The sequence below is a fragment of the Podarcis filfolensis genome (assembly GCF_964270895.1).
Source record: "Podarcis filfolensis genome assembly, chromosome: 7".
NCBI classification, from domain to species: domain Eukaryota; kingdom Metazoa; phylum Chordata; class Lepidosauria; order Squamata; family Lacertidae; genus Podarcis; species Podarcis filfolensis.
Genome location: NC_139603.1, coordinates 2,284,270 through 2,299,272, shown reverse-complemented (window position 1 = coordinate 2,299,272; position 15,003 = coordinate 2,284,270). Strand labels below are relative to the sequence as shown.

Below are 15,003 nucleotides of genomic sequence, written 5' to 3'. Positions count from 1 at the left end.
ATGCACACGAAAGCTCACACAAAGAACAAACTTAGTTGGTCTCTAAGGTGCTACTGGACAATTTTTTAATATATATTTCTACTGCTACCTAATTGTAGCATCACTATAAGATACAAAGTAACAATAGCTAAAGGTTAGAAACATTTCTGCAATGGGAACACAGGCAGAGGATGGGAAAAGGTCCCTGCTAGCACAGGAGACACCTCCAAATTATAACAGGACCATCTTGCTTTCTGAGTTAAGACTCCTGGTGCCTCTAAATCTCCAACTGTACATGAGCACTTGAAAGAATGAGCAGTTGAAAGCAATTAACATGTACATAGCTTAGGAACTCAATTAAAACAATTAAAACAAAAGATAATAATAATAATAATAATAATAATAATAATAATAATAATAATTTATTATTTGTACCCCGCCCATCTGGCTGGGTTTCCTCAGCCACTCTGGGCGGCTTCCATAGAAAACCAAAAATACACTAAAATATCACAGATTAAAAACTTCCCTGAACAGGGCTGCCTTAAGATACATATTATTAATGATTCAGTCTCAGTTCCTTGGGTTAGCAATGAATTGGAACCGTCGATACCCTCCCTTCAAGGCCTGCCCTTTCTCAAAACCTCTTGGGCGAGGATTACAAAAAACAACCCATTTTTACAACTAACACTTAAAGAGTGGTGTAGATGGCAAATACATCTGGCCCCCCTGAAGTCACCCTTGACGCCCATTCTGGACCATCCAGCATTCTGTTTTGATGATAAGTATTATCAATATCAATGCTGAGAACAAAAAGGAATATATAGGATCAAAGCTATTATGCCTATGTCAGCATCTTTATTAAAGGGTAAACTAAAAGATAGCCCACATAGTAAGCGCCAACTAACCCACGTTCTCTTTTGTTCAGTACTGCAGCACAAAGGAGAGGGTCACTGCCCCCTGACTCCCTGTGAGCTACTTTGCATTAATGTGACCTTAAGTAATAAGGGTATGGCTTCTAATATATACAAAATTCTACTTAGTAAAGCATCAGGCTCTTCCCAGGGGCTACGATCAATGTGGGAGAGTGATCTGGGCCTTCGGATAGAGGAACAAGCATGGGAAGCAATATGGTCTAAACCCCCACTTAAAGCTACCTCTGCAAGAATACAGGAAGCCACACTGAAAACATTGCTAAGATGGAATTGTACTCTACTCCGTCTATCTAAAACTGGCAAAGGCTACTCCAGTTTAGGTTGGCAAGGTTGCGGATACACTGGAACACTGCTCCATATGTGGTGGGACTGTTGCATAGTTCAGAGATCCAAACCTTTGATGCTATGTGCATTATTACCTCACAGGTACTTTCCCCAGACCCAGCATTGGCACTCCTATCCTTGGAGTGTGGGACCAACTCATCTATCATGCAGAAATCTCTTGTGCTCATGCTTCTTGCAGCAGCCAGACTGACAGTGGCTGACCACTGGAAGTCCAAATCATCTCCTTCTCAGGAGCGGCGGCTAGCGAAAGTATGGGCCATTGCATTGTCAGAACACCTGACATAAACCGAGAGTCCAAAATGGTTCATTGAAAATAGATCCCTTCTACTCAATATGGCATAAGATGTTTTCCTATGCTAACTCAACTGAACAGCCCACTTGTTTTACATACAAGTATGTGCAGAGGTTTTATTGAGAACTTAATTGACCCACCTTTTTCTCCTTGCACAACAACTGAAAGTGGCATTGTACTTTCAGTAGTTTATTGGTTTTTACTCCTCCTCTGTATCTGTGTTTTATTTTTTGTACTTTTAGATCTATTTCTATTCACCATATCCATAATTTTTATTGTATTCTGTATGTGTTTATGCCAATAAACTTTTAATTTTAAAAAAAGGAACTCAAAGATGGTAACAAGGGTTAATAGGTAAATGGGGAGAAGTACTGAATTTCACATGTTGATTTGAATTAACATGTTGGTTTGTAAGCTTGGGTTGTAAACTTCTAATTAACAATGAATTTAAAACAGGAGTTGAAATACCTTAAGACAGTTTCCAGTGTGCAAAAGTTTCTTCAAAACTGAACCTGAAGAGTAAAAGAAAAAATACACTAGGAAATGATGTCTTCAATCCACAAGTGAGTTCATTATGGCTGTTTATATACTAACCCAACTGTGCCATACTCCAGAATAAGGGGCATGACAAAGGAGGTGTCATATTTTCCATTGGCCACATCAGCCTAAGGAGTTAAAGAACACACCAACTCACACCTGGTCAGCTATACAGCTTTATTTCAGATATGGAGCCTCACATCCCTGCTTCCACCTATGCTGTAGATTTATTTTACCAATAAGTAAAGCCTTTCAGGAGGGCTTCACTCCTGGGGCGCGATTCCGTAATTCCTTCTCTGGAGGTTCCAACCCTCTCTTTTCCACTCCAGTCTTCTCAGAAGTAAATCCCAAACTGCAGGGGACAGTAAGACTTTCCAAAGTAACCTTGGAACCTCTCACTACAGAGTGTCTTCCCTCAATGCCTGGCTTAAGTCCAGAACTCCTATGCTTCCGCAAGGAGAGGGGCTGGGTAAACCCAGGAGGCTGCAATTCCATTTATGGTCCTGTCCAATGGGGCTTAAGGGGATAGCCTGCAGGTGACCTCTGGCAGGGGGGTGAGAGCCAAGTCTTCCCAATCTCCTTGGAGAAGCCTTACTAAGCTTGGAGAAGTTGCTTACTAAGCAACCTGTTCCCTGCATTGTGCCCTTCTTCCCTCCTCCATGTTTTCCCACCCTCTGTTCTGCCTAAGGCATGACACCCGGGCTCCTTCCCTCCCATCAGGCAGATGGTTGAAAATGCCCCACTTTGCTCCTCCTCCTTCCGAGGTAGAGACTTCAGGCACTGCCCAAATGTGGTCTCTTCAGGAGCTGTTGCCTACTTGGCATCTGGTGGTGTGATGGGCCAGCAAGCCTCAACATCTCTTCACAGCAACTTATTCGTACAACTTCCATAGAAATACTTAACATTTATATCTAGTTCCCAGAAACCACAGATAAGATGGCAATATTCTTTCTGCACCATATCATTTCAAACTGCAGATGAGGGTTCACCCTCATCAGCATGCAGAGGAAATGCTTATCTGTCATTTGGAAGTTGAATTGAGTGTTGGGAAATTGAAACTCGATCCTGACATGACGTAGGTGCCACTGTCAGGCAATTTTTCTGTCCATTGAGATGGTCTTCAACCAGTGCTTGAGGGGACTGCACTCTCTCTAAGAGATCAGGTGCACTGTCTAGGAGTGCCATTGGTGCTTGGTTGGGTTACTCATTAGTTAAACACCATTTGCAATCTAGCCATCACCCCAATTGTTTCATGCCCTTGGGGTCCTGGATGTCATATTGTTTATGCAGCATGGCACTTCTTTTAGCCATGACCTTATGACTTAAGCCAAGGTCACAACTTTATGTATAAATTAGGATTCTTTCAGGACTCTATGGAAGAAACATAATATATGTCACTTTGAAATACTTAAGTTTCTTTATACATGTTGGCCAAAGTAATTACCTGGTATTTGCCTCTCCCCATATGAACCGACCTGGACCCTGCAATCATTATCTCAGGGCCTACTTCATGTGCCTCCTCGACGAGAGGTCCAGAAGATGGCAACATGAGAATGGGTGTTTTCTGCAGTGGCTTCCTGTTTGTGGAATGCTCCCCACAGGGAGATTCACTTCATTATACATAACTAGATTACTTATTGCAATGTTTTGGTACTGCAACAAATTATTGCTATTAATATTCCATATTTGATTTAAACTAAATTATAGTATACCTGTATCCTATCAAATTTCCTGGAAACAATCTTTTCCAAGTGGCATGTGAGGAAAAGTAGCAAAAAGCAGGAAGAAACTGTCGTCAACACTTGCTGCTGCTCCTGATCTTACCAGGTGGGCTGAGCTCCTCTTCTCCTTCACTGAGGCGGTCAGTTCACCTTTCCTATGGCAGAGCAGCAGGACCAGCTGCTCTGAGTGTGATTATATCAGCTGGGCTCTCCTAAGCCGACCTGCTCTGAGTGAAGTGACAAGAAGCTGACAAATTCCAGCTAGGCCTCAGAAGTACAACTTCTGGCTGTACTACATTCACTTCTAAGAAGCTTGGGTCTCCATGATTTTTCAACTCAGAAGCCACCTGGACCTCAAATTTCCATCCAAGCTGGTCATTAAGAAGACCAATGAAACATTAAGAATTTGGGACTGTGTTATTTTTATTGATTTGTAAGCTGCTCAGAGCTTTTCCTACTGAAGGGTGAAGTATAAATGCTTTGAATGCATTAATGCATGTTTAGAGACAATGTTAAATGGTAGTAATAAGAAAAGAGTACCATCTAGCTCCATTAAAATTATTTGACATTTGTACACTGGCTTTAGTGAAGGTGGAGAAATGTACCCCAACGTTTAATAAACTGAACTAAATTTTAAAAAAATAATCTTAAAAAAATAATAATTAAAGCCAAACCTCACTTACCTATGCTGTGGAAATGCCACCGATAGAAAATTCTTTCTGGAAGTAGTTGTAATATTTTCTGGAGAACACAGATAATTCATATTTTATATCATATTGACAAAACAGCTGCTTGGCATCTAGTTTACATCACTTAAGTGCAATACAGATTAGGGTTTTTTAGGGAGGGTCAACGCTGTCAAATAATTTCTTTTACACTTAAGACTTCTGTTGACATGGAAGGAATCTCTTCACCAAAAGTATAAGAATCTTAGCAGGTAAAAACCTCTGGAATTTACAACATTGCTCAAAATTATTCATTATAGATCATTGTTAAGGAAAATTAGTTAAAACAAGCAGTCAACTGCCATGTGTTTATGCTTTATGAAGCAGCTAGTACTCAAGCATTGTAAATACTTATGTTCAGGCAGCTCTGGCAATACATAATCTTAATGACAGATGACATTTGGTCTCTCTCTCTCTCTCTCTCTCTCTCTCTCTCACACACACACACACACACACACACACAATTCCTGCATTGCAGGAGGTTGGACTAAATGACCCTTGGGGTCCCTTCCCTTCCAACTCCACAATTCTATGATTCTATTATCTATATTTTTCCCTGAGAGCTATTAAGAAAAAACAACTGTATCATACTACTTCTAAATAGGCTGGGCTCTGCTCTACGTTACAAGCTTTTCCCCATTAAGGCTGGCTCAAGACATTTTGCTGCCTGCGGACAAAATGTCACCCACTCACTCCCCATTGAGTGGCCAGCTGGAATGGCTGCTGAATCCTAGTTCAACACTAATAACAAAGCACTGCACTGCTCCTGCGAGGGATTAGCAGGGTAGTTATAAAGGTGGAGGGCAAGGTGCTTTGACACACAGCTCTTTCTCCAACAGAAGGGTATGGTCAGGGAGCTCAGGAGGAAAAACTGAGGCAGTGGCAGCAGGTGGGTATGTAGAAGAGGTGGTGGGTGGGTGCAAAGGAGGCAGAGGCACAGGGGTGTAGCATGGGGGGAGCTGCCGGGGCGACGGCCCCAGGCATATTTTTATGGGGGCTGCTGCTCACACCACCCTACCAGCCCTGTGCTGCTTTGCAAGGCTGGGGGCTAGCAGGGCAGTGGGAGAAGGATGCAACAGCCATGAACCCTTGCATCCTTCTCCCTGCCAGGCCCGAGCCACTCTGTAAGGGTGCGATCACCCCAGACTCACAAAGTGGCTTGGGGTGGAGTTGCTCCAGTGGTGTTGGTGGCAAGGGCTGGGCTGGCAGGCTCCATTCACCCTCCGTGCCCTGTCCTGGGTGCCACCAAACCATGCCCTCCCACTGCAGAGGTGTGCATGCATGAGGAGAGGTGCAGAGGAGGGGGCGGCAAGTGGCAATGCTCCTTGGAGGCCACAACTGCCGCCTGAGGTGATGGCCTCACCTTGTCTCATGGGTGGGCCAGACCTGATTTGAAGTATGATTTAGTTGACTTTCACCCACTGTCAGTATGCTATGCTTGTATCCTTAACACATGATTTTGCACACCTTGAGCTGACAAGAAACATATGCCTTAGGCATTTGTGTCTAACAAAAGCGAAAGACCTCTTCCAGTATAAATATATATATGGCAGTGAACTCCAAATAGCTAGTGACATTTTGTTTTTATTTTCAGAGTAAAGATATACAAAATAACTTAAGAAACCCCGTGGTGCAGAATATTCCTTTTTATGCTGTACTTTATTCATATGGAAATCCATTAGTACCCTTGAAATAAAAATTAGGTATTATGTCAAAGAAATACATCAGGGGATCTGTCAGTTCTTTGATTCATAGGCCTCTTTCCTCCAGGCTATTGCATGACTAAGAATAATGTGAAGCATAACTCTGACATAGACAAGCTGCTCTGATAAGCAGAGGAGTTTTTTTAAATCTTTAAAACAATTAAATGTGAACATATTTCTTACCAGATGATACTTCATTTAATTACAGATAATCTAAAGCATTTAGATGTTATGCTAAGAAGAACTGCAATAATCCTCTTTTCCCATATCCAGCATTATGTAGCCATCCCCAATCTGGGTTAAAATAAACCCAAATACATTATTAAAACTTCAGCAGCAGCCAACCTCAGACTGAGCCTTAAACAGAACCACAGCTCAAATGCCGTTAAGAGAAACCTCTTTAGTTGGAAAGTTCCATGTCTGCTTCAACAGCCATGATGGCAGCAGGGAAAACTGTGGGTCCACTGGGGCCTCTGAGCTGTTGTCCTTGGAATCAGGGGAGAGCAACACAAATTCCTCAGGCCAGACAAAATGGGTTCCACTTGCCCCACGGCTTGCTCTAAGGGCAGGACCTCTCCTATTCCAATTCCACCTCTGAATCCACCACCTCCCCACTGAAGATTGTGAGTTCGACTGTTGGTTATAACACCCATTATTTGCACCCACAAGTTACCGTATTTTTCGCCCTATAGGATGCACCAGCCCATAGGACGCACCTAGATTTTTTTGGGGGGGGGGAATAAAGAAAAAAAATTATCCCCCCCAGGCGCGGGGCTGGGGCGGGGGAAGCCCGAGCTTCCCCCTCCCCCAGAGCGGGACCCAGAGCCATGCCGAAGCTGCGTGCAGCTTTGGCATCGCTCTGGGAGCTTGCGGGGCTGGAGGAGGGGGAAGCCCTCCGCCAGCCTTCTAACCAAGTCAGAGGACAGCAGGAAAGGCGCGCTGCGCCTCTCCTGCTGTCCCCCGAGTTTGCGGGGCTGGCGACGGGGAGGAGCAGGCTTCTCCCCCCCGCCAGCCTGCTAACCAAGTTGGGGGACAGCGGGAAAGGCGCACTGCGCCTCCCGCTGTCCCCCGAGTTTGTGGGGCTGGCGGTGGGGCTCTCCAGGCTTCAGCGAAAGCCTGCATTCGCCCCATAGGACGCACACACATTTCCCCTTCATTTTTGGAGGGGAAAAAGTGCATCCTATAGGGCGAAAAATACGGTATGTGAATTGGTGTACTATTTTAGGTTTCTTTATTTAAAATGTTTTTACCCTGCCTTTTTATTTATAAGCCATTCAAAGACAGCTTACAAATTTGAAATATAACATTTTAATTATTTAAAATACAAAAATAACATTAAATAACAGCTCAGATTAAAATAATAGAATCATTTTACAGTAGCATCCTCCAGATTAAACACTTAAGGCCTGAGGACAATGTCCCGTGCCATGACTGGTAAGGCACTTCCTCTGGTGATTACCTACCTGATCCTTGATACTGGGAGCTCTTGGAAAAAGGTCATCTTTGTAATTGTGCATATTTGTGTTAGAGGAAGTGAACCTTTACATATCTAGGCTGTAAACTGTATAGTGTTTAGGATTAAAACTACAGTCATACCTCATGTTATGGACGCTTCAGGTTACGTGTTTTCGGGTTGCAGACCGCGGGAAACCCCTAAGTACCGGAACGGGTTACTTCCAGGTTTTGCCGCTCATGCCTATGCAGAAGTGCCAAATTGTGCCAGCGCCTGCACAGATGCGGCGCTTCAGAATGCGAACGCTGCGGGTTGCGGACGTGCTTCCATCACGGATTACGTCCACAACCCAAGGTTCCACTGTAGCACCTTTGAATTGTGCTTGGTAACAGACCAGAAGCCAACAAAACTATTTTTAAATTGGCAAAATTTCCCATTAGTTCAGTTTCATTCAATAGCCTAACAACTGCATTTTGGACCAGTTGTATTTTCAAGTTAAAACTGCTTAATTGTTATATCACTTGTGGATTGAATTGGCACAAGTAAATGTTACCATACTACATGTGTTGGTTGGCTTACCAATGCCAGGATGTCTGCTATCTGGGTTTTTTTAATGAGTGGTCAGGTCTATATGTAGGATAACCCTTCATACAACTGATGAAATGGACTTTAGTCAACAAAACCTTAAGACAAAAGTCATTAGTTTTTAACATGCTACAATAGTGTTATTTTTGTTTCAAAGTACAGGCATCCCCCACTTACGTGCATTCTACTTGTGTGCAACCATGAATACACACAGAGCTGGGAAATAAATAAATAAAGAGAATCATACCAGGAAATGTCGAGAGAGAGCTGGAGAGTCCATGTGGCTTGCCAGGAGCCCTTCCCTGGGGCCATAAGAGGACATCAGTGAGGCTGGAGGAAGCTCTGAAGAGACCTGAGGCACAGCAGGCCTTTTTTTAGGCTGCTTACTTTCCCTGCCTAACAGCTGATGTGCCAAGCAGCAAAGCAGTCACAGTTTTTCTGTGTGTCCTCCAGCCAACCCCAGAGTTTCAACACTAGATATTTTGGTTTGGACTGGAGAGAGCAGGAGAGAAAGCTAAAAAGCAGTGGCTTTATAGAGGCTTCACTGGTCCAGTTATGTGAGTGGGGCCCCGGAATGTAGCCCCTGTGTAAGTGGGGGGACGCCTGTAGTCTTCAAAGGCACCTTCCCCCTCCCATATAACACACTGCAGTATATGCTACAAATCGTCCTAAAACTGTGTGTCTTGCAGAAGTTATAATACCGTTTTATGCAAAAGGTCGGTACTAGCTGCACTGAGGGACTAAGGATGAAAGAGAAACTTGGTAAGAGAGTGACAGGGAAACTGAAAGATCAGTGAGTGAAGTGTCTGAGGACAACCTGACACACCAGCTTCTACGTGTGAAGCACTGGATAGCAAGCAGAGATTGAGAGCACTGTAAACCCACACACTTTGTGAGGCCATCTGCACTTTCTTACTTGGGGGAATTCTTAGTTCTCCAGTGATATTCTTCCCATCTTTCTGCCAGGGCCAGTGGTTCCTCTGAAGCAGCTATGGTTAAGGGCAGGCATGAGTTGTGCCCTTGAGATACACCACACATTTACTTTTAATGCAAACAGAAGAATTATTCATCTCGGAGACCTAAGATATTTAAAGCTAATTTGTGAAATGTTATTAACACCACTCACACATAAGCAAGTGTTTCAAAATGTACAATAATTATGTAAATCTGTTTACTCATCTGGGATGTAGTTCAATTCTGATTCCAGATGCCAAACATTAATAATCCTAATTAACTGTTTAACTAATTAAAATAGAACATGGGGAAAGTTTTATTCCTGCTGACACAGGATGAAATATGCCAACCAACCAACCAATTAGCTTAATTTGCTAGGGTATAGAAACACAAATGTTTAATTCAGACGACATTTACACTGTTTCTCCATCCTGCATTTGCTCTGAAGGATCCATAATGGGCTTATAACAGCTCCTTTCCAAAGGACAATTCTAATAATAACTATAGGATAATACTATTAATTTATCAATTATTTTTTAACTGCTGGAAGTAAGCATTCAGGTTACACAGGATTTCTCTTTAGGCTGAATGAATGAGCAAAACTAAACACACATGTCAGATGGTTATGGCAATAATAACCTGCCTGCAGATTTTTGAAAGGAAAAAAAAAGTTGTAAAAAATGAAGCAGCCACCATTATGAAATCATTAGGCCTTGCTGAGAGGATTCAAGTAAATGCCTTCTAAGTATTAAAAACGTTTAAGAGACTTTTAAAGCCAAAAGCAATATAACTAAAAAGTAAGGGCATGCATCTAGAACTATTCAGATTGTATCACAGATTGTATCACAAACCCTTTGAAGCAGTTAAAGCAAAATAAAGTATTTTATTATATGTTTTTTACAGTATTTGCATACTGTATTTCAGATGACTGTTAAAGCAGTTTTTTATAAATTAGGGGACTAACACAAAGTTCATTTGGACTTAGGCTACAGAGGCACTTTAGGCCAACCAACATATGTGCACCTCTGCAGCTTGAGGGTTCTTACTGGGGCTCACTGCGCTGTTCCAAGCTGGCATGTAAGGTAAAGGGAAGAGTCGTAGTTCTGTTAGCAGGAGTACCAATAGATTCTTTTCAGCACAGTACTCTATACGTAGAATGTGAAAAGGGGACACACATTAGTACAATATACTTTTGTGTTACCGTATTTTTCGCCCTATAGGACACACTTTTTCCCCTCCAAAAATGAAGGGGAAATCTGGGTGCGTCCTATGGGGCAAATGCAGGCTTTCGCTGAAGCTTGGAGAGCGAGAGGGGTCGGTGCGCACCGACCCCTCTCGCTCTCCAGGCTTCAGGAAGACATCCGCAGCCTAGGCAGCCCTGCGGGAGTTCCCGCAGGGCTGTCTAGGCTGCGGATAGCAGCCTGCTTCCCGCAGCGCCAGGCACGCTGAAAGCAGAGCGCCCCTCGCTTCGGGAATATATCCGCAGCCTAGGCAGCCCTGCGGGAGGTCCCGCAGGGCTCCCTACACTGCGGATAGCAGCCTGCCGCCCGGCGCAAAGGACGCCCTGAAGCAGAGCACGCCGCCCGCCGGACAGACATCGGCCAGCCCCACAAGCTCGGGGGACAGCAAGGAGGCGCAGCGCCGCCATCCTGCTGTTCCTCGACCTGGTTCGGTTTCCCCGACCTGGTTTGGGGGGGGGGAAATAAAGGAATTTTTTTTTCCTTTATTTCCCCCCCAAAAAGCTAGGTGCGTCCTATGGGACGGAGTGTCCTATGGGACGAAAAATACGGTATATGAAAATTTGAATCGTCTTTCGCAAGTGGTGTACAGAGCCAAAAAATAAACAAGTGGCCACAAACAAGAAATAATTTCCCCCTTAATAGTATTTCCAGGCATTCTTAATAGTATTTCCATACTAGAATTTCTGCCTGCCAAACAGCTTTTATAAAGGCAAAAGAACCCTGCTCTCCCCCAGTACCAAGCCTAACCCCAACAAAGAACAAAACTAAAGTTTCACGAGGTGTAAATTGGTTGTGCTACTGTAGATCAGGAATCGGAAACCTGTCTCACTCTGGATTATGTTGGGCTCCAAGTATAAACTGCTGAAACCAAGACGGCTGTCAGGGGACTGCCATCAGAACAGGGAAGGGAGGCAGAGGGGCAGTTGGGATACAGGGAACCTCCAAAAATCTTGAGCAGCAGTTCCTCTTCCTGTGGTGGGGAAAGCCACACCTCCAGTGGGGAAGAGGGGAAGGGACCAGAGGATGCTGCTGGGAGCCCCAGTGCCACAACTCGGCAGTCTGAGGGTGGAGAAAGCCACACCTCCCAGGTAAAGGAGGGGAAAGGGCTAGAGAATGCTGCTGGGAGCCTCGGCACCGCTCCTTGCCAAGCCGGCCAGGAGGGAAGTATGCCTTTTCTGTCGCCCACCTTGCGCAGAGGTGTAAAATGCAAAGAAGGAAGGAAAAGGCTGGGGGTGACTAAGCTCTTATGTTGGGGGAGGACCCGGAAACGACCACTCCCGGATTCTGCTAGCGATTGAGGCAGACATGAACTGATGGCTCTGCACTGTAAATAGTTTTGCACCAAAATAAAACCTGTAAAAGACAGGTCGGAGTCCTGCCTGGTTACTCACGAGCAACCACCACTGACATCTGACAAGGGCCAATGGTCAGGGATGATGGGAGCTGGAATCCAGCAATCTCTGCAGGGACCCATGTCTCCCATCCCAATACAGAACATGCATCAACTGAAGTAAGGGGAACAGTACATGAAGTGCACAGCTAGGCATGGTATTTCAGATGGTTGGTTAGTGGTGATTAAAATAAATTTACAGCAAGAAAGGTTCAGATGTCCATGCTTAGATATTCAAGATTAAACTGTTTAAAAGCAAGAATCAGCTATTATTTATAGTCATAATAACTACAGTAATGCAATCAGCACAGGTCAAACAGCCACCGTTTTATTTGTTGTTGTTTTTAGCAAAAAGAGTTGGAACCCCTAATAAAAATATATCCTGTTGTTGTCATTGTTATATTTATTTACATCCCGTCTTTTTTCCTGACAGGAACACAAGGTGGCTTACAGATAACAACAACAACTAAAAACCCCAATCAGGCTCGTTTGCTAGGTGGGCAAGAGTGGGACTATTTAAGCGCAGAGACTTCTACACTTGTGAAAAGCCCCTTACAGCTCCAGAAATAAAATTTATATTTAAAGATATACCATGTGGCTACATAGACATTCCAGGATCAAATCACAAACTGGGATGGCTTCTGTAAATCTGGGATTGTCCCTGGAAAATAGGGACACTTGGAGGGTCTGGATTATACAGAATTAAACGTAACACATCCAGCCTTTGCTACTGGCTAGGCAATTTGCCTGGTTCTCTAGTGCACATGTGGTGGTTTGGCCCAAAAATTATTCTCTTTTGGTAAGTTTTTCAGACAATTAATCAAATGATGGGGAAATTGCTACAACCAGACCCAAAATGAGCTGTAATACCTTATTTTACTTCAAATTGATAACATAAGAAATAAAGACCTCATCCTCCATTTATTAGCAGCACCTAGATTTGTGATTGCAAAAATACTGGAAAACTTTAACTGCAAATCTTTTTGAAGCCTGGATTTTGCAAGTATGAGACATCATGCTTATAGACAAATTAGCTATTTCAGAAAAGGAATATTGATCTGGGGGTGGGAAAGACTCACACCATCTATATGACAAGGTATCCTTTTTCGTTTTTATTAAGACAATCAAATATGGTTTTCACTCTCCATCAACTCATAGAACCTTATGGAGAGATGCTTTCATTTGATTGCCTTTCTTGGAACATCTAAAACTACAACCATCAGCTGCTATTTTTCTTTCTTTTCTGTAGAACTATCAGGCCCTGTTTTCCTTGTATGGGTATGTTTTATTACTTGAAATTAAAAAAAAAATTTAAAACAACAACAACAACAAAAATCATAGGGGGGGGGCCATAATGAAAAAAGAGTAACGGAATTCATTCTCTCTCTCTCTCTCTCTCTCTCTCTCTCTCTCTCTCTCTCTCTCACACACACACACACACACACACACACACACAATTAAAACATACAGATCAGTACAATAAAAATATCACAGCACCAGCCCTTTTCTAAAGGCCTGTTGGAACAAAGAAGTCTTCATCTGCTGGTGGAAGGACAACAAGGAAGGAGCCAGTTTAACTTCTCTAGAAAAGGAGTTCCAAAGTCTGGGAGCAGCCATCAAAAAGGCCCTCTCCCGTGTCCCCACCAAGTGTGCCTGTGAGGGTGGCGGGACCAAGAAAAGGGCCTCCACAGAAGATCTCTGAGCCTGAGCAGGTTCATCTGAGGGAAAACAGTCTTTAATTGGGAAAACAATTAACCCCCTTTCCCCCATGTTGCTACTAGGATCCATGTGAGAGCTCCCCCAAATCAATTTTCTTTAACCAAACCAAACCAAACCAAACCAAACCAAACCCAGGAACACTACCACCAAGAAACTGGATGAAAACATTGGACTGCACTTCATGGTTGTCATACACTACTGTCTATCAACGCTCACCCCCTTTGCAGGGTTTTCTAAACTATAATACCATCTCCACTTTGCAACATGGATTTTATTTGCATTCGCAGAGCAATTTTTAAAATGTTTATATGTTGAGACAAAAAATCCCACATTTTTACCATGCAATTAAACCTGAGTTAGAAATAGCACAAACACCCAGCTTTGCTGCTATCCTTTGCTTCTGGGCAGATATGCTACTGCCCAGTCTAAGCTACACTACAATCATGAATTTTCTAATTACTTTCTGTGTACAACAATCACTTATAAAGAATAAGCAAATCCCTTCAAAATGAACCAGGTGTGGTGGTGGTGGTGGCGGCTTGGTTTCCAGCCAAGGTGAACCTGTGAAGCTTGTCCTCCCTGGTGAATTATGCTTTTAAGAAGCAGAAGTGACCAAGTAACAGTGACACATTGAAGCCAGAAGTAGACGCCCTGTTTCAGCACAGGTCAGGGGGTTCTTTATCCATTCGCTACAGACAGCTCTTTGGTCTTTCAGACAACAAGTATGGAGAAGGGCCAAGTGCCTTGCAAAAACGCCAATCATCAATCACAGCTCCGACTTCAATCATTGACTAAAAACACTGAAGTGGAAGTGGCTCATCTCTCAAAAAGCAATAGCCTTGAATGGTGCCTACAGATTCTGCCTCATAGCTTTTGCTCTACAAGAGTTAGAAACTCAATGCCCTTGCAGGACAGACATAAAATGCAGGGAGTCTTCTAATCCCACCTCACACTTCCAGTTAAGTCACTGGAAGTGTGATAGGGACTAGATGTCAGGCTATTTTTCTTTAAATCACTCACAAACTGAATGTGAGAAAGAGAGGGTCTGCCCACAATTTAAAATAGAGGAAAATAGCCATAAATCTCACTTTACAGTTTGTGAGGAAATAAATGTTTGTCAGAAATGTAACTTATTCACTATAATCATGAAGGAACCATAATGTTGAGTAAGTACTGAAATGTGATAACTTACTTCAAAAAGAAAGAGAATGGAGTCCAGCTCCTCCCTTTGTGACTTATTCCCTGGGAGAAAAGGAATGTTTCCAGTCAGTATGGATAAATACAATACGCTACTCTGTTAATAAATCCCATCAGACTGCTAGCTTTCAAATTCAGTGCTCTGCTCACATATCTACTACACAAAAGTATGCAACAGTACGAAGGAGCAGTATTGTAAGCGTACAGTGTCAGAAAAAAGTTAAAGATAA

At 43.3% G+C, this 15,003-nt stretch overlaps 1 protein-coding gene across 9 annotated transcripts in view; it reads right to left on the bottom strand.

Moving 5' to 3' along the window:
* RALGAPA2 (Ral GTPase activating protein catalytic subunit alpha 2) overlaps positions 1-15,003 on the bottom strand; it is a 188,160-nt gene that overhangs the window by 160,535 nt on the left and 12,622 nt on the right. For 8 of the 9 annotated variants that reach the window (XR_014550911.1, XR_014550912.1, XM_083624413.1 and 5 more), the window contains exons 3-5: positions 14,769-14,818; positions 4,490-4,547; positions 2,017-2,060 (exon numbers count right to left, since the gene is read on the bottom strand). Coding sequence is in view for 6 of the 9 variants with exons in the window: in XM_083624413.1 (XP_083480539.1) it covers positions 2,017-2,060; positions 4,490-4,547; positions 14,769-14,818 (152 nt within the window). In the remaining 3 variants the exon portion in view is untranslated. The remainder of the gene's footprint in view (positions 1-2,016; positions 2,061-4,489; positions 4,548-14,768; positions 14,819-15,003) is intronic. The other variant, XM_083624414.1, reaches the window with a different exon arrangement.